The sequence below is a fragment of the Oryctolagus cuniculus genome, chromosome 9 (genome assembly GCF_964237555.1).
Source record: "Oryctolagus cuniculus chromosome 9, mOryCun1.1, whole genome shotgun sequence".
NCBI lineage: Eukaryota > Metazoa > Chordata > Mammalia > Lagomorpha > Leporidae > Oryctolagus > Oryctolagus cuniculus.
Window position 1 is genome coordinate 88902640 of NC_091440.1, and position 27643 is coordinate 88930282.

At 44.9% G+C, this 27643-nt stretch overlaps 1 protein-coding gene across 3 annotated transcripts; it reads right to left on the minus strand.

The window, feature by feature from the left end:
* Positions 1 to 3230: 3230 nt before the first annotated feature.
* Positions 3231 to 27210, minus strand: TUBA8 (tubulin alpha 8). 3 transcript variants are annotated; one of them, XM_070049089.1, is made up of 6 exons: positions 23247 to 23463; positions 10001 to 10089; positions 9686 to 9908; positions 8092 to 8240; positions 6181 to 6861; positions 3231 to 3543 (listed from the first exon to the last, which is right to left on the minus strand). In XM_070049089.1, the coding sequence occupies exons 3-6, from the start codon at positions 9711 to 9713 to the stop codon at positions 3250 to 3252; spliced, it is 1152 nt and encodes a 383-aa protein (XP_069905190.1). In that variant the 5' UTR covers positions 9714 to 9908; positions 10001 to 10089; positions 23247 to 23463; the 3' UTR covers positions 3231 to 3249. The 3 variants fall into 3 exon arrangements, with proteins under 3 accessions (XP_069905190.1, XP_069905191.1, XP_008248372.1); XM_070049090.1 differs by lacking the exons at positions 10001 to 10089; positions 23247 to 23463 and adding an exon at positions 27134 to 27210; XM_008250150.4 differs by lacking the exon at positions 10001 to 10089 and having other exon boundaries at positions 22886 to 23388.
* Between the last annotated feature and the right edge of the window lie 433 nt (positions 27211 to 27643).

A 27643-nucleotide genomic window follows, 5' to 3' on the forward strand; every position in this document is an offset into this window, starting at 1 on the left:
CAGATTAACCAGAGTAGCCTTTGGGTTAATCCTAAAATCCTACCAGAACTGCCAACTCTAGGGAAGAGATGCATTTACTCCTCCTCTTCTTTGGAAATGATAGATTTGTTTCTCTCCATTCGTCATCTTGAGGTAGCTTTTGGAACCTGGCACAATCACCAGAGGATAAAAACAATACAGGCAAATGGAAGATTCATTTTCCCTCTCCCTCGCCCTCTCCCCCTCCCTCCCCCCCATAACTCTACCTTTCAAACAAATAATCAACAGTGTAGGAAACCCAAGAGACTAGAACTGGTGGGCCCTGCTGAGCTCCATCTTGTACTGTCCCAGCACATAAACTCTTTAAATCTCCATTTTATCATGTACAAAATGAGCAGAATATCCATTTTGGAGATTGTTGCTGAGACTGGAGATGAGGCACATATGAATGTAAGTCTCAGTAACAAGTTAATATCTTTTGTAAGCCTGTCCCACTTAGGAAAAAATCTACAGTCACCTTCACCGTGTCTACAAGGCTGCACATATTCTGGCACCTGCTTGACCCTTAGGTCTCAACTTTTCATCTCTTCATCTCTTGTCATCTTCCAGAACACTGGTCTCCTTCCTGCTCTTTAGACACTCCAAGTGTGTCCCCACTTCTTGGATTTTGCACTTGCTTTGCCCTGTACCCAGCATGCTCTGATGCTAGAGCCTTGTGTCTTGCAGGTCTCCATGAGGCCCTCTGACTACCCAATCCACAGGGGAGCTCCCCAGATGTTTCTCTTGCTGTTTTTACTTCATATCACTTAACACTGCTGGACATGATCTCATTCATTTATTTATGGATCTGGGAAGGCATGGAATGTGTCTTTCTTATCACTAACTCTCTAACTCTTGGAATAGTGTCTAGTACACAGTAGTTTCCCATTATTTGCGGTTTCAATTACCCACAGAAAGAAGGGTGAGTAGAGAACAAGAAGATATCCTGAAAGAGAAACTACTCATATAACTTTTATTTCAATATTTTGTTGCAAATGTTTTTATTATTAGTGTTGTTAATTTGCTACTGTGTCTAATGTATAAATTAAGCCTTATCACAAGTTATGTATAGGGGAAAATACACTATATATGAGGGTACTCCAAAAAGTTCATGGGAAAATGGGAACCAGCGCTGTGGCATTAGTGGGCTAAGTCTCTGCCTGTGGCACCAGCAACCCATATGGGTGCCAGTTCACGTCCCAGCTACACCTATTTGATCCAACTCTTTCTGTGGCCTGGGAAAGCAGTAAAAGATGGCCCAAGTGCTTGGGCCCCTGCACCCGCTTGGGAGACCTGGAAGAAGCTCTTGGCTCCTGGCTTCGGATCAGCACAGCTCTGGCCCAGCTCCAGTCGTTGCGCACATTTGGGAAGTGAACCAGCAGATGGAAGACCTTTGTGTCTCTCCCACTCTCTGTGTGTAACCATACCTTTCAATAAAGAAATAAAACTTTTTAAAACAAGAGGGGGTTGGCACCATTACTCAATGGGTTAAAGTCCTAGCCTAAAGCGCCAGCATCCCATATGGGTGTCGGTTCTAGTCCCAGCTGCTTCTCTTCCGATTCAGCTCTCTGCTATGGCCTGGGAAAGCAGTGGAGGATGGCCCAAGTCCTTGGGCCCCTGCACCCACGTGGGAGACATGGAAGAAGCTCCTGGCTCCTGGCTTTGGATCAGCACAGCTCCAGCCGTTGCAGCCATCTGGGGAGTGAACCAGCGGATGGAAGACCTCTCTCTCTGTCTCTGCCTCTCTCTGTAACTCTTTCAAATAAATAAATCAAAAAGAAAAAAAAAGATATTCTTTTCTGTGTGAAAAAATTTTTGAACTTGTATATACAAGGAGTCCTCAGAAAGTTCATGAAAAATGAGTATTATAAAAAAGCCCAGGGGCCAGGTATTGCATCACAACAGTTTAAGTTGTTATTTGTGACCCTGGCATCCCATATTGGAGTACCAGTTAAAGTCCTGGCTGCTCCTCTCAGCTTCTGATCCAGCTCCCTGCTAATGTGCCTGGGAAAACAGTGGAAGATGGCCCAAGTGCTTGGGTCCTGCTACCTATGTGGGAGATGCAGATGGAATTCCTGGTTCCTGGCTTCGGTCTGGCAGAGCCCCAGCCATTGTGACCATTTAAGGAGTGACAGAGTGGATGGAAGATCTCTTTCTGTCACTCATTCAAATAAATAAAAATAAATATGTTTTTAAAATGCCTATATATACATAGATTTCTAATTTTTTTGCACTACAATAACTTTTAATTCCAATTTCCACAAACTTTGAAGTGCCTTCATATAGTGTTCAGTACTATCTTTGGTTTCAGTTATCTACTGGGGAGCCTGGGAAAGATCTGTACTCTAATGTTTGATGAATGAAGTAATGTGTAATATGTCAAGATGATGCCAAGGCCATGGTACAGACACATTAACATGAACTTCTGGGGCTGGCACTGTGGCATAGTACATAAAACCTCCACCTATGGCACCAGCATCCCATATGGGTGCCAGTTCAAGTCCTGGCTGCTCCACTTCTGATCCAACTTCCCTGCTAATGGCCTGGGAAAGCAGTAGAAGATGGCTTAAGTACTTGGGCTCCTGTACGCATGTGGGAGACCCAGAAGAAGCTCCTGGATCCTGGCTTCAGATCAGCCCAGCTCCAGACATTGTGGCCATTTGGGGAGTGAACCAGTAGATAGAAGACCTCGCTCTGTGTTTCCCTCTCTCTGTCTGTAACTCTGCCTCTAAAATAAATTAATTAATTAAAAAAAAAAAAGAAGAAAGAAAAGAAAAGGAGAAGAGAGGAAAAGAAAAAAAGAAAAACCATGAACTTCTACCCACTCTCTCCCTGGAACCTTCCCAATGTCCAGGTCTTTTCTTTCTCCATATGTTTTACCATTCCCCAGCCAGCAGGCTATGTCTTGGAGCAGATTCAGCCTAATCTAAAACTTAGCTCCTGATGAGGCCTCCTCACGTGTGTAACTTGGCTTCACCCTCACCCAGAGACAGTAGCCCTCTTTTCCCATGTGACACAAAGCTGCTTTCATTTAGCAGAGGATCTGATAGAGCTCAGCATCCATTTCTGGCCCAATCCCATGCCCCATATTTGCTGTTTCAACACCTTGCTCCTATACAGACAGGAATCAGAAGGGGGCAGGAGAATGGTGTTACTCTTGAGTAGTTATAAATGTGCTTTCGGCGGAGCAGCATAAATAAAAGAGACACAGCCAAGGGAGAGGTTGTATATTTAAAATTCCTCCCCTTCATTTTCTTCTTCAAATGAATCAGTCCCCACTTCTTCATAATCCTTCTCCAGGGCAGCCAGATCCTCCCTGGCCTCGGAAAATTCTCCTTCTTCCATCCCCTCTCCAACATACCAATGCACAAAGGCCCGCTTGGCATACATTAGGTCGAATTTATGGTCAAGGCGGGCCCAAGCCTCTGCAATTGCCGTGGTGTTACTCAACATGCAGACAGCCCTCTGGACTTTGGCCAGGTCCCCTCCTGGCACCACTGTGGGAGGCTGGTAGTTGATGCCCACCTGGGAACCAGAAAGAGGAAGATACATGTCATCCAAAGAACAACTCACGACAGCAGCATATTGGTCACCAGGTGTAGCAGCAAGACATGGTCATGGTGTGGGACTGGGACCTCTGGGTGGAACATGGACAGAGAGAACTGGGAAGTTGGAGACACGGAGATAAAGTTGAACACTGAAGAAAGTAAAAGCAAGTGGGGTTTAGTACAGAAGATTCAGAGGAAGTTCTGGGGAATCTAAAGACTCTGCAAAGGAGAAAAAATAGGAGAATAGAGCTGATGAGAAAGAAAAATGTAGGTGGAGAGTAGTAAGTAGACAAAGGAGAGCAATGAATGAGATTAAGTGGGTATAAATAAAAGTTTAAAAAAAAAGAGAGATTAAGTGGGTAGTGCCCAGTACATGTTTATCTCTAAATGGGAAATATATTCCTTTTTAGAGGCAAATCAGTTTCTGAACTCGAAGCTATTTTTCCTACATTGTCATCTGAAGTTCCACTTTAGCTATTTAGTAAGCAAATTTACAGAGGTTTCTCTGCAAAAGGGTAAAAGGTTGTTTGAAAGCTATAGGGATATTCCAGAGCAATCAATAAAGACCTGAAAGGTATCTGGAAAACGGGATTCCTTACTGGTAGTATGTCAGGGTCTCCAAGTCGACCCCAGCCCAATCCTAATGTAAGGCTACTTTCCTAGAAATCGCTCTTCTCCCCACATATATTATCCCAAACCAAAGCCAATACTTTACCTCCAGCTACTTATGCAACCACCCGTGGTATATAACAGGTGCTCAGTAAACTTTTGAATTATTAAAGACATGACTTGGGAGCAGTTATGATGAATGATATGACAGTTACCTGACAAAAGGCTTTGGAAACACAGGACACAGTGGTCAAGTAGCTCACATGCAGAGAGCCAGACTGCATGCTCTGCCAATCCAACTCAAATGGTGGCTTCTAACATTCAACATTCACTGCTCTTGGAGCTCAGGGGCTTCCCCAGCTGTTCTGTATCTCCCCTACTACTGATCCTCAAAGTCTGGTACTTTCCAGACTGTGAACCCCAACCTGAGACAGGCCACTTGACTTCCTCAGTTTCTTCCTACTCCCGGTTAATAATAATGGAAAATGGCAGGGCTTCCAAACACCAGTGATTCACAATCATATAATACAACTATTTCATTGTTACTGCAAATGAAGATTTACAGGATAGATATTTAATTCTTCAAGAAAAACTGGGAGATATATATTTTGTTAAAGGAGGGAATTATACTTCTTTCACAACTTGAGTAATTTGGTAAATTCTAAGGTTAAAATGACCACAAAATGATGATGTACCTGAAGTGTAAAATATCCACTAAAATCAACCTCAGGCAGCCTAAGCTTAAAAGGAAACCACAAAAGCACTGTGATTCAGAACAGGACCAAATCATTTACTTATTCTTCAATTAAAAAAAAAAATCAAAGATGATTAACCAATTAAAAATAGTACCAAGCTCCACTTCGGCACACATTCCCACGGACTTACGCCTAAGGGTAAAGCTAAAAACTCATCATGGGACTCCAAATACATTAAGTAGGGTGGTTCTAATGCCATCTTATATACTAAAGTGATCATATTAAGTGTAATTGATCATATAGATAGGAATAAGTGTCAAAGGAATCACATAAATAAGACCAGTGTCTGGTAATAACAATAGATAGAATTAAAAAGGAGAGAATGTTCCAACATGGGAAACAGTCCACATAGCAGACTCACAGAATGACAAACACCCTAAACAGCACTCTGACCTAAGAATAAGCCCTTAAGGCATTCGGATCAAGCTGAAAAGCCCATGACAGCATTTTAGGCATGGGAAGCCAAGACATCATGGCAAAAAAAGATCTACAGGAAGGATCTCTGTGAGATCCCAGTGGAAAGAAGGGGCCATCAAAGAAGGAGGTACCTTTCTCTGATGGGAGGAGAAAACTTCCTCTTGGTTTATGGCCCTGTCTAGATACTGACAGAGTTTGTGGACTCAAAAGGCCTCTCTTGGCAGCTCATGTCATAGGCCTCAGGTGACCACTGATGTCATAAATCAGAGTGTCAATTGTTAAAACCTCAGGAGTCACTGTGCACTTACTTCCCATGTAAGACCTCTGTCCTTAATGAGTTGTACTATGAGAATTAACTGTAAAATTTGTTCTCAAACAGTACTCTATATTTTGCATATGCATGTGGGTCCAAATTATTAAAATATTTACTTAATATAGAGCTGGTGTTCTGTATATAAAGATAATTAAAAATGAACCTTAATGAAATATGGGATGGGAGAGGGAGTACGGGGTGGGATGGGTGTGGGGGTGGGAGGGTGGGTATGGAGGGGGGAAACTGCTATATTCCTAAAGCTATACCTATGAATTTTGTATTCATTAAATAAATGTTTTCTAAAAAAAAAAAAAGTACAAAATTCAAACATTTTCTAAAATGGCTTCAGCAATATTTGTGTCTCAACCAAAGGTGAGTGAAATTAATGTTACCTAAATCCGTCGCCTCATATCACAACAAATCTGAAGCTCCTATGCAACTGTATGTATCTTAGTCTAAAATATCATTCTCTCTTATCCTTGGCAATCTCCCTTCCCTTCCCTAAGGCATCACTGCTCACCTTGAAACCTGTGGGGCACCAGTCTACAAACTGGATGGTTCTCTTTGTCTTGATGGCAGCAATAGCAACGTTCACATCCTTGGGCACCACGTCCCCCCGGTAGAGCATGCAGCAGGCCATGTACTTGCCGTGTCTTGGATCGCACTTCACCATCTGGCTGTTGGGCTCAAAGCAGGAGCTGGTTATTTCAGCCACAGAGAGCTGTTCATGATATGCTTTCTCAGCAGAGATGATGGGGGCATAGGTAACCAGTGGAAAGTGGATGCGGGGGTAGGGCACCAAGTTGGTTTGGAATTCAGTGAGGTCCACATTAAGGGCCCCATCAAAGCGAAGAGAGGCAGTGATTGAGGACACAATCTGGCTGATGAGGCGGTTGAGATTGGTATAGGTAGGGCGCTCGATGTCTAGGTTCCTGCGGCAGATGTCATAAATGGCTTCATTATCCACCATGAAAGCACAATCTGAATGTTCCAGTGTAGTGTGGGTGGTCAGGATGGAGTTGTAGGGCTCAACCACTGCAGTTGAGACCTGGGGGGCTGGGTAGATAGCAAACTCTAGCTTGGACTTCTTGCCATAATCAAGGGAGAGACGTTCCATCAGCAGAGAGGTAAAGCCAGAGCCGGTGCCTCCACCAAAACTGTGGAAGATAAGGAAGCCTTGCAAGCCAGAGCAAGCATCTGTCTGGAAAGAGTAGAACATAAGAAGAAACTATGAAGCCAGGTAAGCCCACTCTGTGAGCCCTATCCTATCCCTCAAGTTTTTGTGAATGAAATCCTAACACCTGAAGGAATAAGGAAACACAAAAGCAGTTATTTTGATGTTGGGAACAATAGCCAAAACATGGGGTGACAAACCACACATGCACAAGCCCCCAGGTACATCAGGAATGAAAGCTTCAGAACCACAGGGATTAGTGACTTGGTCCTTTGAGAGATCCAACTGGCCCACCTCCCTTCTCTTCTCATATGATTTTGTGGGAAATGCTGACCTACACATCTGGACCCAACTTAGGCAGCACATATACTAAAATTGGTAGCTGACTAGGGGTACCAATTTCTTTTCTTTCTTTTTTTAAAGATTTACTTATTTCTTTGAAAGGCAGAAAGACAGAGAGGTCTTCCATCTGCGGGTTCACTCCCCTAAGATGGCCACAATGGTCAGAGCTGTGCCGATCCAAAGTCAGGAGCCAGGAGCTTCTTCCGAGTCTCCCATGCAGGTGCAGGGGTCCTGGACTTGGGCCATCATCTGCTGCTTTCCCAGGCCATAGAAGAGAGCTGGATTGGAAGTGGTGCAGACAGGACTCAAATTGGCCCCCATATGGGATGCTGGCACTACAGGCAGTGGCTTTACCCACTATGCCACAGCGCCTGCCCCCAAGGTACAAATTTCAAAAATAAAAATGGAGTCAGGAAACCTAAAGGGTCTAAACAATTTTTATTAACTACAGAAATTTTATAGCCATGTATGTTTATGGCATTCAAGGTATAGTTATAGTTACCATTTTTTACTTTTATGTTCATTTTATTTGAAAGACAGAGAGACAGAGACACCTCTTGAGATGCCTAACATCTCATCTCATTCCATCAGGAGTGCCTGAGTTCAAGTCCTAGCTCCCCTCCTAATTCCAGCTTCCTCTTAATGTGCACCCTAGGAGGCAGCAGGTGATGGCTGAGGTACTTGGGTCCCTGCCATCCAAGTGGTGAAACCCAGATTAAATTTCAAGCTCCTGGCTTCAGGCTGGTTCAGCCTCAGCTGTTGCAGGCACTTGAGGAGTAAACCAGTAGGTGGAAGATTTCTGTCTGTATATCTTTCTCTGTCTGCCTTTCAAATAAAATGAAAAGAAAAATGTTTTAAAAGCAGAGGTATGAATACAAGTATGTTCACCAAGCCTGTGTCCTGGTCAATGCTTACCAGCTTCCGTATGCGGTCCAGCACCAGATCGATGCTCTCCTTGCCCACTGTGTAGTGACCCCGGGCATAGTTGTTAGCTGCATCCTCCTTTCCTGTTATCAGCTGCTCAGGATGGAAGAGCTGGCGGTAGGTTCCTGCCCGAACCTCATCTGCCAGGAGAGGAGGGACCCTTAAGTCTTACCACCTGGTTTCCAGGGAGAAGCCTCCCTCCTGGTTAGCGTACCACATGATACTCTTCTGTTGTCCCTGAGTGTGAAACTATAATGAAGTGAAACCAGACAACCCTATGAGAAACTGGCAAAAGGCTAAGAAAATTCCACCAACAGAGACAGAGGCTGGGATTCAAGCAGGCAATGAGAAGCAACTGCTCTGCTAGCTAGAACTTTAAAATGCCTTGGGTTTACAAAGCTTACCCAACAACAAATGATAGTCTCTCCTTCCACCTTGACCCCTCATTGGCTACATTGGCTACAATTTGTTTTTTCTTTCATGCTGCAAAATTATACTTTATGCCAACAATTGATCATTTTACTTGCATTAAAATGTTCTAGGGACACAGAGAAAGATTCAGGGTGACCTGCCCAGATCCTTGGCCCTACCAGGAACTGTCACTTCCTTCACCTACATCCCAAGGCAACAATAATATATGTCAAACACTGAGTGAATCCCAGAATAACTTTTAAGCATAGCTATGCTCGGGTCTTCAGGAGCCCTAGAGAGGTTTTCAAGGGAGTTCTAACCTCCAAAGCTCCCCACAAAGTAGACACAGGGAAGGCTGAACTTAATCAGCCCTATCTCCATCTCCCCTCTATTTCATGATTCCTGTACTCCCCCTTGTCCAGAGAACTCAGCCATCTGTGCAGTGGCCTGGGAAGGCCACCTGAATTTTTTGCATCTGTACAAAGCATCCAGGGGGTGGAATACCTGTATGTGGTCTTTTGCCCCTAGAAATCAGTGATCAGGCCTCACAGGCATTTGCCCAGACATCTCTGTGGAATTTGTCTACCCATTGCTAGAGGACCCAGATTTGAAGCTGACTAAGAGGAAGTGGCACTATTGAGCAGCAAGATAAAAGAAGTAGGAATTCCTCTTTGTTTCCCTAAATCTGAACAAAGTTCATTCTAGAACTATAGCAACCCCTGGTTGTGAACGTATGCACCTGCTGTTATATAATTTTGTAAATAAGATACTTCAAAGGTAATACCAGACCTGTAAGGACAGTCTGAAATTATTACAGAATCAGAAGCCTATGCTTTGGGAAACTGTCTTATTTGAGGGCTTCTTACAATTTCCCAAATAATTTGGTTTTATTTTTCTTAGTATTTACTAACAATCTTCTATTTCAGTCTCTTAGTAGGCATAAGGGATTTAAATAGAGGGCATTTTATTCTACAGAGATTAGTTCAGACCCTTGTTCCCTATTATAAGATTCCCCAGGACAGTAGAGACCCAAGGAGCTGGCAGTACTCATGTGTACTGCTGGGCTCTAGCTGAGTCACCCTATCTTTCATTGAAATTGCTGCCTCCTTAGTTACAGCAGGCCAAGGCCTCCAGTGCCAAGTTATTTTCTGCAGAGATCTCAGTCAATACTCACCTACCACAGTTGGCTCCAGATCTACCATGACAGCCCGGGGTACATGCTTCCCATTGCCAGTCTCACTGAAAAAGGTGGTAAAGGAGTCATCATCGTTGATCTTGCTGGCCTGAGTGCCAAAGGTGCCATCTGCCTGGATGCCATGTTCTAGGCAGAAGAGCTCCCAGCAGGCATTACCAATCTGAACTCCTGCTTGGCCCACGTGGACTGATATGCATTCCCTCTGTGGAGAGAGAATAGCACCAAGGTTAGAGAGCCCTAGGCCCCTGGCAATGGACTGAGGGACCACATCTGAGAACTAGGCATTCAACTTACAAGATAGCCATTCCTCCAGCCAGGCGTCCTTGTAACAGGATGGTATCTGAAGTTTCAATTGCCTGGGCACCGCTGCACCTAGACCAAAACTTGGTTCCAAAGAAGACAGCTATTTTGTGTTTGTTTGTTTGTTTGTTTGTTTTTTTTCTGAAGGTCACTTTCCAGTGTTAATCTTTTTTACAGGAAAATGAAAAAAAAAAAAAAAAAAAGAGGGCGGGACCAGCGTTGTGGTATAGCAGGTAAAGCCACTGCCTGCCATGCTGGCAGCCCACATGGACTTGTTTGTGTCCTGGCTGCTCCATTTATAACCCAGTTCCCTGATAATGGCCTAAGAAAAGCAGCAGAAGATGGCTCAAGTGTTGGGGATCCTGCCACCCACATGGGAGACCTGGATGAAGTTCCCAGCTCCTGCTTTCTACCTGGCCCAGATCTGGCCATTGAAACCATCTGCAGAGTGAACCAGGAGGTGGAATGTTCTCTCTCTCAATCTCTCTCTCTCTGTCACCCTGTCAAAATAAATCTTTTTAAAAAAGAGGGCATATGTAGAGATGACATAATGAAATAAGGGCCTAATTCCAAACCATAAGGCTCCTGTACTGATGAAGAAAGCCAAAGGAAGAACAAACGATAACAGCAGGAAAATCCTTGAACTAGCAGATGCAGCGGCAGCATACACATGTGTTCCTAAACCCTGACTTCTGAGACATCACGCATACACAGAGTCGGAACATCATGGAAGAGATGAACACTTGTGGGCCCAACACATTCTGGAAGTCTGTATCATGGGTGTCATTAGTGCTATCGTTACAAGGCAGAAATAAGAAAGGATTGAAACGCCATCCAGGAAATGGCTGGTGGGTTAGGATCAGGCCTTCCTTGAATGCTAAGAAATTGGAAAATCTAACCTGTTCCCTTGCCTGTGTCAGGCCAAGTGTTAAATACAACTAACTTTTAGAGTGTTCTCTATGAAGCACAATTACCTGATTGGTTCTAGTATTGAGAGTTTAAGATGAGGGGAAGGGTGTGTCTGTGTGTGAGAGAGAGAGAGACAGAGAAAGAGAGAGAGAATAAAAACCCACATGATGTTTTGCTGGAAGATGGATGCATCACCCACACCCACACCCACACCCACACCCTGGCCGCAGCAGGGAACTGACCCACATAAGGTGGCTCCGTGCCTATGATGCCTGGCCAGAGCCCAGCAGGGAAGCATGTGCTGGTCTGTGGGTTTCTATTCTTATCCATGACCTGACCTGGCATTTTCCATCTCCAGGTAACACAAGCCAGCAGCAGAGCCTCCAGAGAACGTGGCTGGGCATGGAAACAAGCAGAGTCCACCTCAAAGTATGGAATTTCTGGAAACTTGGAGGATCCTCCAGGCATGACAAGCAGAGCAGCTCACTGAGCAACATTTCTAAGAGCCAGAGTTGTCAGGACTACTCTTACACCTGTCTCTGTGCTAGATCTGAGTGACACACAGCTCTTACCTTTGGGAAAGACGGACCACAGGTCTCTACAGCAGCCAGTATGTAACACAGGCCTGCACAGTCTGGTGGGGGCGGGGGGCGAGGGTGCTCCCTGAGTGTCCAGAGAAAGGCTTCCCTCACAAAACTGCTTACTCAGGGTTCAAATCTAACCTTCTCAACCTACTTCTTACTTGCTATGATGTGTGTGTGACCCTGGCTGAGTTACTCAGCCTTCTCTTATCTGAAAATCATAAGTTAACCAAGATTGTTCCTGTTTCCTTTACCGATATCATTTTCATTATGACATCACCTTGCACACTTTTGTCTACACCTGAAAGATGTATGGGAAGTGTGAGATCTCAGGCCTCCATTCCTTTGTCCTTTATCAGAGGGTCTCTGCTCTGCCTCCATCAGAGGACCCAATTCAAGCCTAAGAGGAGCAGTGTTCACCTAGAAACCAGCCCACACTGGCACATCATCAACCCAGAACTGCCTCAAATTTAGCAAGCAACTGTGGCTCCCTAGGGACGTGTCTGAAACTGAGGAGATGTTAAGGGGCCTGAAAAGAGCCTGATCCTATACGTTCTCCTTCTAGGAGACAGTCTCCTCTGTGGCCCTGACCTTCAACTTTCTGAACCTTGTGCCCCCATCATCACCACCATATCCCAACCACCCCCCTAGCCCTATCTACAGTGCTGCTATGTCTCCAATCTGACCGTCAGAGCCCCCTTCTGCAGCACTCTTGTTCTTTCCACGGAGGATGTAGTGATATTTTGGGAAAATCAAATATCATAGGAGAAAGGGCAAAGAGCCTTGGGGACCTGAAACTGCCAGTGATGGCAATGTTTTCAGCCTCTTTTGATGACCTCTTTAGTCTCATACTAACAAATTTGTCAATCTTCACAGACTAAATCAAGTTCTCCCTCCCTCTCCCACTCTCCCCCCCACACACACACATACACACATATACCCCTCTTAAGAATAAAACAAAAGCCCATGAGAGTATTTCAGGCATGGAAAGCCAAGACACTCTGGCAAAAAGATCTCTGTGAGTGAGATCCCAGTGGAAAGAACAGGTCTTCAAAGAGGGAGGTGCCTTTCTCTGAAGGGAGGAGAGAACCTCCACTTTGACTATGACCGTGTCTAAACAAGATAAGAGTCGGAGAACTCAAGGGGCTTCCATAGCCTTGGAAACTCATAACTGGTGCATAGGGAGATTACTGATGCCATAAACAGGAGTGTCAATTGGTAAAGTCAACAACAGGAGTCACTGTGCACTTACTCCTCATGTAGGATCTCTGTCCTTAACGTGCTGTACACTGAGGCTTAATGCTATAACGAGTACTCAAACAGTATATTTCACTTTGTGTTTCTATGGGGGTGCAAATGACTGAAATCTTTACTTAATGTACACTAAACTGATCTTCTGTAAAAAAAAAAAAGAAAAAGAAAAAGAAAGAAAGAAATTATCAATTCCCAACTTGACTCTCACTGGGATTAAACATGACAATAGGTCTGATCTGATTTCATCATCATTTAAAAAAAATCATCTATTATTTTTCACTTTATGTTTCTGTGTGGGAGCAAACTGTTGAAATACTTACTTAAGGTATACTAAGCTGATCTTCTGTATATTAAGATAATCGAAAATGAATCTTGATGTGAATGGAAGGGGAGAGGGAGTGGGAAAGGGGAGGGTTGTGGGTGGGAGGGACGGTATGGGGGGGGAAGCCATTGTAACACATGAGTCGTACTTTGGAAATTTATATTCATTAAATAAAAGATAAAAAAAAAAAAAAAGAAACCCCCCCCACCAAAAAAAAAAAAAGAATAAAACAAAATTTATATAAAATAGACAAGTATAACATAGACCCAGAAATGACTGACAGGTTCATAGGTGTTCCCAAATGTCAAGAATAGCTATACCAATCAAAATAAAAGGAAGTTCTCTCAATGCCATTTCCCACTAACAGAAGCCAAAGTTCCTTGGAGAAATGCAGGCTTCTAGGCCTGATACAAAGAAAATACAAGATGAGCCAGGAACATCTTAGAGTACCAGAAATCACAGAAGCTAACCAAGGCTGGGATAATGTCCAAGCCACTGCCAAAGACAAGATAATCAAAGCACCAAAAAGAATAATGACAGTATTTAATTGAAACAGGACATATATAAAAAATTCACAACTCCTTACCATTATTAAAAAGGAAAAATCTCAGAGAAAAAGTCATTTGTCCCTATCCAAAGAGCCCTGATAATTAGGGAAATTTCCTTTTCTTTTTCTTTTTTTAAAAGACTTATTTATTTATTTATTTGAAAGGCAGAATTACAGAGACAGAGAGACAGATCTATCCACTGGTTCACTCCCAATATGGTTGCAGCAGCTGGGGCTGGGCCAAGTTGAAGCCAGGGTCCAAGAGCTTCTTCCAGGTCTCCCACACGGTGCAGAGGCCCAAACTCTTGGGCCATCCTCTGCTGATTTCCCAGGTATATTAACAGGGAGCTGGATCAGAAGTGAAGCAGCCAGGACAAGAACTGGTGCCCACAAGGGATGCCAGCACCTGCTATGCCACACAACACAGACCCCAGAAATTTCCTTTTCTTAGCAGAAGAATGCTCACCAATGTTGAAGTAATGACAGATTATGAAATACAGTTTCCAACCACAAAAGTGATTTGAACACAGATGTCAACACCATTAGGTGAAAAGCTGATGGTGAACTAGACATTTACATAGAGCCAAAGAATCATTGTTACTTCCAGTCAAAAAGTGACTGGTGACAAGGGTCAGCAACCTAACACTGATCCATCTTAACCACCACTAATAGTGACCCAACCAGACATTAAGGGCAATAGAACATGTAGAATACCACCCATAAGGAATTCTTGTCAAAAATACTCAGCCTTGGAGTGGGTACTTAGCCTAGCAGTTAAGACACCTTCATCCTACACTGGAGTATCTGAGATTGATTCCAGGTTCTGGCTTCCTGCTAATGCACACCCAGGGCAGCAGTGATGACAGCTCAGGGAGTTGGGTTTTTCCCACCCAGGTCAGAGACCTGATCTTAGTTCCTGGCTCCTGGCCCAGTCCCAGCCCAGCCCCCATCACTGCAGGCATTTGGAGAGTAAACCAGCAGATGGGGTCTCTTTCTATCCATCTCTCAATCAAAAAAAAAAAAAAAAAATCAGCCTTAATCTGCTAAACTTGTAGATTTAGCTTCTTCGTCACAGGAAACATAAAGATCAAAGAGACAAGTCAAGTCACATGAGGAAACAAAATAAATCCAAGAGATGGAACATTCTACAGGGAAACTTCATCCAGCTTTTTTAATTCATGAAAAGTAAAGGTGGTGGAGGAGACTATTCCATATCAAAAGAAAATTTAAGAAGTGTAACAACCATGTATAGTATGTGAACTTAGAATTCTGCCTTGACCAAATCAAAATATTTGGGGGACAAATTGATGAATTTTATTAGGCATGGTAAGAAAAATGTGAATAACTATGAAAATATCCTTGTTTGTTAGAGTTGTACCTGAAAAATTAAGGCATAAAATGTCATGATGTATGCACTTTAAAATACTTTAACAGAGGCAGGAAGTAAAGTAAAAATAGGAAAAAATAATTCTTAGTGTGTCTAGATGATAGCTATAAGGGTGGCATCATACCACTTTTAGTGGTATTATAGTACACCCTACTAAAAATTAAAAAAGGAAACAGAAAAATAGGAGTAGGGTCATCACTCACTTAACTGCCTTATTATGAGATGGTATGGGTTCTCCTTGCTCCATTTCATATAATCATTTGAGAGGGAAAACAGGATTTTAAAGTTTATTGAATGGGGGCCAGCATTGTGAGGTAGTGGGTAAAGCCACCACCTATGATGCCAGCATCCCATATGGAGGCTGGTTCAAGACCCCGATGCTCCACCTCTGATCCAGTTCCCTGCTAATGTGCCTGGGAAAGCAGTGGAAGATGGCTCAAGTGCTTAGGGCCCTGCACAAAAATGGGAGACTCAGAAGAAGTTCTGGGCTCCAGGCTTTGGCCTGTCTAGCCCCAGCCATTGCATCCATTTGGGGAGTGAACCAGCAGATAGAAGATACTTCTCCGTGTGTGTGTCTCTGTCTCTCCCTCTTTCTCCATAACTCTGCTTTTCAAATAAATAAATAAATCTTTTTAACATAAATAACTAAAGTTCATTTAAGGGAGTGATCATTTGGCCCAGCAAGACATTACTTGGAATACTTGCATCCCATATCAGAGTAATTTTCAAGTACCAGCTCTGCTTCCAATTCTACCTGCTGCAATGATGACTCAAGTAGTTGGACCCCTACCCACCCACATGAGAGACCCAGATTGAGTTCCTGGCTCCTGATTTCAGCATGGTGCAGCCCCAGCCATTTCAGGCATTGGAGGAATGAAACAACAAATGAGAGCTAACTCTCCAATATTGGAGAGTCTGGGTTCAAGTCCTGGCTCCACTCCTGAATCCAGCTTCCTGCTAATGCACACCCTGGGAGGCAGCAGATGAAAGTTCAAATAGATGGGTTTCTGTCACCGATATAGGAAGCCTGGAATGAGTTCCAGTCTTCCCTGTCTGTTGTGGGTATCTGGGGAGTGAACCAATGGGTGAAAATCCTTTGTGTGTGTGTGTGTGTGTGTGTGTGTACCATTCAAACTAATTAATTAAAGTTACATGAAAAAAAAATCAGAGGTGAAATCTGAAGGTAGATGAGTGTTCACAGAGCTCTTTGATGTGCATACATTCTCAGCACTCTGCCGGGCCTCTCACAACTGCTCCTTCAGGGCACACAGAGTTATCCAAAGCTCTTCCATGGACTTCCCCCAGCTCAGGCACTGAGCTAACCTACTCCAGCCACTCTGCCTGGTCACTATCCCAGTCTCTGCCTGCCAGTTCTACACAGACAAGCAGCACAGAGCAGACTCAGTGCTGATGCTCTTAGGGGGCCAGTTCTGAAGCCCAGGAAAGGCCATCCATCTGTCATAACTAGCTCAGAACATTCAGGATACCAGAGCTGGACTGGCCTCCTGAATACCCTAGTATGATTCTTTCCCCATTACTTTACAGATGAGAAGTTGAAGTTCAAGAGGTAAAGGGACAGATTCGGTATTTCACAGCTTTGCAGCAAAAGAGCCTGAACTAGAACCCAGGCCTTCTGACTCCAGCTTGGGTTCTTTCCTTTACACCACACAACCTCCTGCCTCACTTGCACTCTGAACATTCAAGGCACTGGGGTATACATCAGTGCAAGCCTGATAGTAGAGAGCAATACCAGGTATACACATGGAGACTTCAAAAAGTACAGGGAAAAACAGAAGCAGGTATTTGGCTGATGCAACTTGGGACATTCACATCCCATAGTGGAGTGTCTGGGTTCGAGTCCCAGCTCTGCTTCAGACCATAGTTTGTTGCTAATGACAACTTTGGAGACAGAAAGCAATGGCCAAAGTACTTGAGTCCCTGCCACCCATATGGGAGTTCTAGGCTTGATTCAGTTCTAGGCTCTTGGCTTTTGCCTGACTCAGCCCTAGCTGTTGTGAGTATTTGAGGAGTAAACAAGTAGATTGAAGATCTCTATCTGTCTATATCTCTATCTCTTTCTTTCCCTTTCAAATAAATAACATTTTTAAAATTTATTTTGGTGCCAAAAAAAATTCTGAAATCCACATAGTTTTTTGATAATATGGCCCCTTATTTAGCAAAACTCCAAAGAAAAAAATCTCTAGAGCAGAGAACTGAGAAAGCTTGTGGTGGCTTCTTGGAAAATGGGCCACCCTTCCTTGATAGACTCAATAGTATGTTTCCCAGGGACAGTGTGTACAGCTGGGAGTGGGGACAAGGGTCATCTGTGGCTATTTAAGTCATATGTTTGCTCCAAACTCATATTTCAGACTCCTTTCTTCAGCTGATCGGAGCTCATTCCTTCACTCACACACTATTTCTCTCTCTCTCTCTCTCTCTCTCTCTCTCTCTCTCTCTCTCTCGTTTCTATTTTGAATCTGGGTTTGTACAGCTCAGAGAAATTCCATTGTGCTTGGTCCCTGACAGGCAAGAAGGCTTCCTGGTGTGCTGCTGGAGCCCCTCAGCCCAAAAATCCAGAGTGAAATTAAAGGAGATGGACAGACCTAGAAGTTCCTTTCCTCAAAAAAGGATGACACCCTGTTTACACAGATCTAGTAGAGATGACTACAAAAGTTACCCACTCTGTTCATTCCTACAACAAATACTTCTTGTGGGTTTATGTTCAAGAAGGCACTGAACAGCACTGGGCTAACTCCTTCATCCCTTCAGGTCTCAAGTCAAATGTCACTCCCTCCAGGAAGTCCAAAACATAAAAGCCCAGCACAGGGCCCCAGCAATGTGCGCCCACAGGGCCCTCCATCTCTATAATTGCATTCATCTCACCATATTCCAGATGCCCTCAAGTTTCCTGCCTCTTTCACGCTGCTCCTAAGTCTACCTCAAGAACCCAACCTAGGTGTTCTTTTCCTGTAACCTTCTTATGCACTGTCACTCTTCTTGTTAAATGGACCGCAAGCCCCTTCAGGGAGGTTTTTCTTTCTAATCAAGTCTACCTTTATTGAGTACCTGCTGCATTCAAGCACTGTGCTCAGGACCAGGGGATTCAGTTAGTAAAACAGAGGACCCTTGCTCCCCAAAGCTCACTCTCCATTAAGGAGGTCAGGAAACTGAAGAAGTAACTGGAATTCTAGAACTTTTCAGCCCTTCCTTTTATGATTCTATGGCAAGACCCTTCCTTATTTCAATCACATTCTTTTCATTTTAATATTAGCCATTTCCTTTTGCTTTATTCTCAGAGGGCTAATATCAGGTAATTATTATTCTGAGTACAAGAAGGCTCTGAATCATTTCTAAATATCACAAAACAGCCAAACTGTCATATTATCTGTAAAGGGAATGCACACAGGCCAGCAGTGCATGTCATGTGAAAACCTGAGACTCATCTACACTCCCCTGATCATCTGTGCATCCAAATGCCACATAGTTGTTTGAAGGAAGCATATTATTACACTGAATTATTTCTAGTTGTCCGGCTAGAATAATAAATCACATATATTTTAGGACCTAGGTCAGGGATAGCAAGTGGAACATGGATCCAGTCTTAGGGAGGGATAATTAAAGCAAGAACAAATGTGATTCATCAAAGATTGAATTATCGCTGCTCTGAAGCCTTCAATTAGAGCATATTTGGAATCGCAGAACAGAACAAAGATAGATAGCAAGCCAGAAACAGCAAGAGCAAAGAGTTGACCTAAATTAACATTAGTGAAGTGAAAGTGGCTCAGGAGAGGGGCTCAGATTGCTCAGGCTGACATAAGACCAACATCAGGAACTGCAGGGGGGGTTGTTAACATCAGCACAAGGGACCCTGTGATGTCAAAAGTTCCTGGGTCATGGGGCGTGGGGGCATTGTAACATAGCAGGTTAAGTCGCCACCTGGAACACAGCATCCCATTATCAGAGCTTGAGTTCCAGCTGCTCTGCTTCCAATCCACCTCCCCGTTAATGTAGCTGGGAAAGCAGTGGAGAATGTCCAAGTACTTGGGCCCCTGCTACCCACGTGGGAGACCCAGAAGATTTCCACGCTCCTAGTTTTGGCCAGGGGATGCTGCCATTTGGGGAGTGAACCTGCAACAGAAGATCTCTTTTTGTGTTTTTCCCTAAAGTAAGTAAAATAAAATAAATCTTTAAAAAAAAATTCCTTGGGCTTTAGCCGACACTGTGGGCAAATGCAGGAAAGACAGTAAAGGACGAATGTACTCTGTGCCCACTCCACTCTCCCATTTTCTTCTCCAGCTCATTGTCTGGGAGAAATTCTAACAGGGAGACAGGCAAAATGCCAGCCACAAAGGTTACAGACAGGGCCATCATGGTGGAAAAACAGCATTGATCCACTTCCTCTCACTGAGAACATCCCCCCACCCATCCCTATTCATTATTCTTTGCTCCTCAAAAATTATTTTTCACTTTCATGGTCACTCAGGAGCGCCTTCAGAAAGGACATTCAGCACTGACATTAACACCCCTACTGCAGTCCCCCAGCTCTGCAAGGGCCAGACCTGAACCAGGAAGGTCCCCATCAAAACTCACCAGCTCTTTCTCATTTATCCAGCAGATTTGCCCCCAGCCATTGCTCTGTTAATCAGGGGAAACACTGTTGATCAAGGTTCCCCTGCTCAGAGGGGAACCTCTGGGATCCCAACACTTAGTGATGGGAAGGGAGGATGTGACAGTGACCTCTAGCCCCTTGAGGACCCTGCACAGTGCTCTCGGATCAGAATGTATACACTGACCCTGCAAAGCTGTCATGCCTCCTGCACTGGGCAGACTGTCAAAGGACTGCAGACACAGCAGTGTCATCCTTGCCCCCGGAACACTCTTCCTTCACACACAGAAGGAAGGGAGATAGGATCTCTGGTGCCATTTGATGCCAATTCCCATCTGAACTAGTGCTACCAAATCCAAAAGAAATAGAGCCGGCGCCATGGCTCACTAGGCTAATCCTCCACCTTGAGGTGCCGGAACACCGGGTTCTAGTCCTGGTCAGGGCGCCAGATTCTGTCCCGGATGCCCCTCTTCCAGGCCAGCTCTCTGCTGTGGCCAGGGAAGGCAGTGGAGGATGGCCCAAGTGCTTGGGCCCTGCACCCTATGGGAGACCAGGAGAAGTACCTGGCTCCTGCCATTGGATCAGCACGGTGCGCCAGCTGCAGCACACCGGCTGCGGCAGCCATTTAAAGGTGAACCAACGGCAAAGGAAGACCTTTCTCTCTCACTGTCCACTCTGCCTGTCAAAAAATAAAAAAAAAAAAAGAAAGAAAGAAATAGAGTTAAAGAGGCTGTGTTACAGATATCCTCACCTCCCCATAAACGCCAGAAATGTTCTCTGTGCCCTGGTATCTCTGACATGGGCTTGGCTTGGGGCACTTGGCCAGTGCTCTCCATATCACTTCCCAAAAAAGGTGCCTGAGTCTCAGTACCCAGGAGAGTTGCTCACCAGAAGGACATTGGGAGCAGACAAGAATGCTCAGTTATAGGATCAGCCTGCTGATACGGTACAGTCCTGTAGTTAAGAACAGAGTCTTTGGAAGGAAGAGGTTGTCAGTTCAAGTTCCTACTCAGCTTTTTACCGGCCTTGACTTTAGGCTTCAGGATTGAAACACTAAAGGAAATTGGTGGTATGGTGGAGTGGGTGACTGCAGAGAAGGGGGGAAAATTCATACAGAAAAACACTCATCTGCCTAGGAACCAGAGGAATGCATTGTAGAATATGCATAAGGATTAGTTAGGTATTTCTCATCCAGGACCTCAGAAATGCCAATTGAATTCTCCTTAACACCAGGGAAACCTCCCCCAATCCCTGTGGGGAGGGAGAACACGGAACATGGAGGGTCAACCGTCTGTAACAACCTGCTGCAGGAGGAAGTACAGTCAGTTCAGAGGGATGGATTGTTGAGGGCAAGGCTTATAGCTGTATCACTCTAGGCTCTTAGGACTGAGTCAAAGGTTCTGTGAGTGGGAAATGTTCAATAAAAGATGTTTGCATCTCAAGGCAGTACTGGGCACGTAAATAAGTTTTCTAAGTAGAACTTACTACATACAATTCAGTGTTTCATAATAAATAAAAGATACTTCCTTTCCAAAATATTAAACCATGGGTTTTCAAAATTTTTAGGCACATTTCTAAATTCTTAAGCACATTTAAGATAAGACTTTTCTGTTTCAGTGTTTGACTTACCAGATATTTTCTGAATCCTAACTATTGAACACACTGAGGTTTGCTCAGAGGGCTGGATTATGACTCTTGGTTTCCCTGCTGTGAGCTTCCTTTAGGCTCTACTCTGAGAGTCAGTATGACATTCAGATAAAAATTAATACATGCAACAGAAGACCCTTTGAACACTATAAAGTACTAGCTACACACTAGATACAATAAATACCAAACATCAGTTCCAGAGTATGCAGCCTAGGATTTGCATCAAATAATGGAGTGGGGAAGAAATTAGAGGAAGCTGGTCAGAAGTTGGCAATTGTTGAAATCGGATGATACATACATGACTTTCATGCCACTAACTCTCCTTCTGTACATGCTTGAAATTCTTTATAGAAGAAGTTTTTAAAAATAAAATCTATGTGGAGCCCAGAAAGTTGAACTATAACCCAACCCCCCTTCACTTAGTAGATAAGAAAAACCAGTCCAGAGAGGTTACATGACCTTTTTAAGTCACACAATTAGCTGCAGAGCCAGGAGCCAAACTTCTGAACCCTCATCTTGGCTCTTTCCACACCCAGAGCATCAGGCAGAAATCGGTTCCTCTGGCCACTCTCCCAAATGCTTCAAGCTCCCAGGTGTGCCTGAGAGTATGCTTGAAGAGGGAGGGTACTGGACAGACCTGGAGCCAGAAGCACAGCTAGGGCTGAGCCAGAAGGTCCAAGGGCTTTCAGAAATATCAGTAGTCAGGAGAAGAGGGCTTCTGCCCCGCCTGTTCTATCACTGACACCTGGAGCAAGGAGTGCCAGAGAACCTGACCTTGGCTGTTGAGATAGGCTGTTCTGCCCCCACCCTCCACCAACCTTTCCAACTGCCCTCCCCACTGCTGAAATGTCAGGGCTCTGGAAGATTCCTGGGTTTCCAAGCGTTCTGGGAGGGGTATTTTAGTCCTCTTGCCATGGTGGGTACCGGGGACAGGAGGAGGAGACTCTGTAAAGTGAGACTGCAAGTTGGGGGGAAGGGGCCTCTCTGGCAAATAAGATCTGCTCTAGGAACAGAGATGGGGGGAGGAGGAGCCTCTCAGAGACCCTTAAGCCAGAGTTAGAAACACAGCCAGAAGTTGGAGGTCCCCTAGCCTCCGGGGCAGGGGGCGGTCAACCTGGGGAGTCGGCACCAGGTGCCCGGGAAGCTACTAACCGCGCTGGAGCTGTGGGGGCTGCAAACCCAAGCAGATGGCCCCGGGGAAGCAGAGAACGACCCCGGAAAGGAGGCTGGGGAAGACTGTGAAGTCCTGAGTCCTCTGTCACATTTGGGGACCTTACCGTATCACTCCTCAGCCCCAGCCCTAGCCCAGATCACCTTTCCGGAACACTAAGGTTTCCCTTTTCTTCCTACTGGGGTCCGCAAGCTGCTCACTGAGGGTCACTCAGAATCTCACTCGCTCCGCCCGGGTTCCCTCACCTGCGTGCGCAAATCTCACTTCCTGGTCTACTTTCCTCATTGATAAAAGGTGACCTCTGCCCGACGGCGCGGACCCTTCGACCCTGAGCTGACTCCCCCCAGGAGGCTTCCAGCTCTGCGAATTCAAAACGCAGGATCCGTCTGCCCCACCCCCGGTCTAGGCAGGTGCCCCCCGACCCCGGCCCCGGCGCCCGCCCCAATTAGGCTCACCATAGCGGCCGCTCTCCTCGCCTGCTCGCCTCCCCGCTGGGCCTGCCCGCCCCAAGTGCTCCAGATACCGCCGCCTCCGCTGTTGTGACACTAGGCGGGAGGGGGGCTGGGGACGCACACGCCGGGCTGGCAGCTGCCCGGCAGCATCACAGTGCTCCGGGTGGGGAGGGACCCGGCAGGTCACAATGGCTGTTCCCCGCCCACCAGCGGCTCAAATCTCCGTTTGCCAGGCGCTACCCTGCCCCGCTGCTCGGTCCAGCCCGGGCTGCCCAGGAGCTTCACAGGCCCTACAACTGCGGTTGCTGGTAGCTACCTCGCCGGCTCGCTCGGAGGCAGTTTTGTTACCAAAGCAGGCACGTACCGGTGAGGCCAGCCATTATACCTCAGACTGCTCCGGAAAGCAAAAGTCCGTTTCTCCCCCAAAACTAGCCCAGGCCGGAGAGGCACCTACTAAGGTTTAGCTGACTGCAGTCAGCTAAAGACAGAAGAGGACAGGAGTGGCTAAGTGGGGCCAGCAGATTCCAGTCTCAGCTCTGTTGCTCACCCCTGGTGTGTGCTTGGGCAAGTCTTGGAGCTCTGCTCTGGAAGCCTGTGCCACTTCCACCAAGGCCTACTTGGCTATTGGAGGCATACTGCACTTGCTCAATACTCTAGCTGTTCCTGTTTTCACTAATCTGTCAGTGTACCTCATCTCTCCCTCATTATTTTCTAGGCTTGCTCTCTCTGATTCATTTTACCTGATCCCTTTTCCTACTTTTAAGCCCTAAAGCACCCTTGTCATCTCTCCTATGTGTTCCAGAACTGATATTCAGGTTCCTGCTACCCCAGTAGCAGGACTTCCTCTTTGTGCCACAGGTCATATTGAAGGGCTAGGGAATGCCCTCAGTCATCCTCTAGTTTGGGAGGCAGTGGAAGGAACTGAGCCTGACCACATTGTCAGACCTCACTTCTAGCTGGATGCTGTCCTGAACAGTCACAGTTCCTTGGTCTCAGTACAAAATTTCCCACCCACAGTCAATTCATGCTGAAGGGTGTAACCCAGCAATTCACCAAGAGCCACCAAGGCACTGCAAATCTATAGCTTTTCCTCAAATAACAGTGCACAAAGCTGCTGTCACCTAATGTAATGACTCTCCAACTTCCCAAGCACAGACAGAAGTTTGTTCTGCTGACCACCCATTCATACATTTGCCTATTTGCATTATTAATTTCTAGAGGAAAGAACATGTGTATTAATCAACTTTGCATCTGAGAGGGCACCAAACACAATGCTTTGTCCATTGATATATACAGCACTTGGTCTATCTCATTATGGAAGATCCTAAAATTAAAAATCATGATGGGGGCCGGCGCTGTGGCATAGCAGGTAAAGCCACTGCCTGCAGTGCCAGCATCCCATATTGGCGCTGGTAAGAGCCCCAGCTGCTCCACTTCTGATCCAGCTCTCTGCTATGGATTGGGAAAACAGTAGAAAATGGCCCAAGTCCTTGCACCCGCATGGAAGATCCAGAAGAAGCTCCTGGCTCCTGACTTTGGATCAGCACAGCTCCGGTCCTTGCAGCCAATTGGGGAGTGAACCAGCAGATGGAAGACCTTCCTCTCTCTGCCTCTCCTTCTCTCTCTATAACTCTGACTTCCAAATAAATAATCTTTAAAAAAATTATGAAATCATGTGCTAAAGCATGGCAAATAATCAATAAAGGATTATTACGGTTAACCCTGTATTTACCTCTCTTCCAAACCCCCATGACATATCCTATTAGTTTTTCCATGACATTTATTGATCACTTTGTACTTTGGACTATGTGTGTTTGTGTATGTGCATTTAGATGCTCCTACAAAACTGCAACATGTCAAAAGCAGGGGTCACATTATCCATCTTAGTGCCCTTTCTACCAAAAGTAGCATGTCAAATACATCAGAGGTACTCTAGAAGCACTCATGAAAAAATTGACTTTTTGAGTTCTCTTTGTGAAATACCAAATACTTAATGCTTAATGTCTCAGGATAAAGAAATGCTTTTCATTATTATGATTTTCTTAAGCCACTCATTTTGTCCTTTTAAACATTTTGGAGCTGGAGGGAGCCATGACTACATAAATACCAAACAGGGTATCTTTTGGTTCCAGGGATATAAAAAGAAGATTGGCTGTTATAGACTGAATTGTGTACTCTCAAAATTCATATATTTAACATCCAATTTCACTGTATTTGGAGACAGGGCCTTTAAAGAGGATGATTAAGATTAAATGAGTGTGGGGCTGAAGCTGTGGCACAGCAGGTTAACACCCTGGCCTGAAGTGCCGGCATCCCATATGGAGTCCTGGCTGCTCCTCTTCCAATCCAGCTTTCTGCTATGGCCTGGGAAAGCAGTAGAAGATGGCCCAAGTCCTTGGGCCCCTGCACCTGCATAGGAGACCCAGAAGAAGTTCCTGGCTCTTGCCTTCGGATCGGCACACCTCCGGCCATTGCGGCTACCTGGGGAGTGAACCAGTGGCTGGAAGACCTCTCTCTCTTTCTCTCTGCCTCTCTCTATATCTCTGATTTTCAAATAGATAAATAAATCTTTAAAAAAAAAAAAAAAAAAGATCAAATGAGGTCATAAGGGTGCGGCCCTAATCCATTACGACTGATTCCTGGTTAGAGGAGGAGACACCAGGGAAGCACACACAGAGGAAAGGCTATGTGGGAACACAATGAGAAGACAGCCATCTGTACACCTAGGAGACAGGCCTCAAAGTATCAACTCTGCCAGCACCTTGATCTTGGACTTCTTGCCTCTAGTACTGCAAGAAAACTGACTTCTATTACTTAAGCCAGTTTGCAGTATTTTGTTACGCCAACCCTAGCAGGCTAAGACAGTGGCCTTCAAGTCTTTGGAGTTAAAAATGGTGGATATTTTGTTCTGTTTTGTTTCTTTGATTTTAAGTCCTCTCTGACTGTGGGATTCCAGATCTGTTATTGATACTCCCCCATTCCACCCCCACCTATGCATTTCTTCCTGAACAGAAGTTTGGAAATGAGAAAGAACATGGCTTTTAGTCTCTGTGCTGGGTGACATGTGCCCAATAGATTAAACATTACTCTAGGTGTTTGTGTTACTAGATGCAATTAACATCTGAATCAGTAGATCAAGCCTTCTTTAATGTGGATGGGCCTCATTCAATCAACTGAAGAGCAGGATACAACAAAAGAGCTAAGACAACCTCTGCTTACCTATTTAAGCTGAGACAAGTCTTCTTTTTTCAAAGTAGAACTTACACTATCAGCTCGCCCAGGTCTCCAGCTTGCCAGCTGCAGATCCTGGGGCTGAATAGGCAGGTATCTCCTATTGTTCTGTTTCTCTGGAGAACACAGTCTCCCTTTTGCAGATGGAGAAACTGAAGTCAAATCAGGATATTTATGAGAACGCACCACCCGACCGTGTGATTTAGGCCTTTTTTAAAGAAATTATCCCCATATTTACCACACTTGTTAGTATATGTGAGAATATGTATCTTGTATGAATTTATGTGCTATAGGGTCATACTATCAAATTATAGTCATGGCCCAAAGAGTTGAGCCATTTGAATAAGAGGTAAGATAATTCCTATCAATCATCCAGGAAAAGATATTCATGATATTAATATCTTTATTTATAGAATATTCCTAACACTGAGAACTTTCTTTATGCTATGCCCTGCACTGGTGAGTCCTGTATACTGTCTCCTTTACTCCTCACATCACACCTCTAAAATTAAAACTTTATTATCCTCTTTTCACAGATGAAGGATTTGAGACTTAGGAATGTGAAGTCTTAATTCCTTAAAACTTAAGCTGGGGTTTACACTCAGGGAATCCGACACCATAGGCTGAGCTCAAACATTTAATCATGACCTATCAAGTCGGTCCTGGAAAGGCAAACCTTGGATGGAGAGGGCATGTGCTTGTTCCCTTATTCTAAATGTCTAGGTTGGTGCTGTGGGGGGTAAGTGTTAAAGATGGAGTTGACCAACACATTGGATAATTACATTATCTAGATGCAGGTTCTTGCAATGTGAATTTAACCTTGGTTATTTCCTAGTACCTATCTACATTCACATACTTCAAAAAGGTCACAGAAAAAAATGGAACCAAAAGGTGAGTTTATTTTAGTACAAACATTTTTGAAATCCATGCATCCAAAGGGTTTTCCAAAAGTGCATGGAAAATTGTATTACAAAAAAACTGCAAGGATCTAAAGATACTTTCACACCAAAACAAACTTACCTTTTCCACAAACTTTTTGGAGTTCTCTCATATCTGAATGTTACTATTCCAGGTGGTATCTTGTATGCTGCAGGGCACTGAGCAAAGGGAGCAGAGGAAATTCTCACCACAGCAGCACGGATAAAGGGCTCCCTTTAGGTCTACATGGTTATAGCAGCCATAATTAAGAGATCACCAAAGACTACCTCAAGACGAATCGGGGGCCACCCAATTCTTATGGCCCTTTTCCCAGGCAGTATTCCTTGCAAAGCCAAACTTGAGAGGTGGGGAGAGGGGGACAGTATTGTAGTATAGCAGGTAGAGCTAATGCTGACATCCCATATGGGTGGCACTTCATGTCCTGGCTGCTCCACTTCTGATCCAAGCGAATGGCCTGAGAAAAGCAGCAGAAGATGGTCAAGTACTTGGGCCCCTGCCACCCACATGGGAGACCTGGAAGAAGTTCCTGGTTCCTGGCTTCTGGCTTCAGCCTAGCTCAGGCCTGCTATTGTGGCCATCTGGGAAGTTAAC

What these genes read in the sequence shown, in the direction of transcription:
- TUBA8 (XM_008250150.4), bottom strand. An exon ending in TCTGGAGCCAACTGTGGTAG is followed by an intron (nt 8,241 to 9,685) that starts GTGAGTATTGAC and finishes CTCTCCTGGCAG; the next exon opens with ATGAGGTTCGGGCAGGAACC. An exon ending in GGTGCCCCACAGGTTTCAAG is followed by an intron (nt 3,544 to 6,180) that starts GTGAGCAGTGAT and finishes TCTGGTTCCCAG; the next exon opens with GTGGGCATCAACTACCAGCC.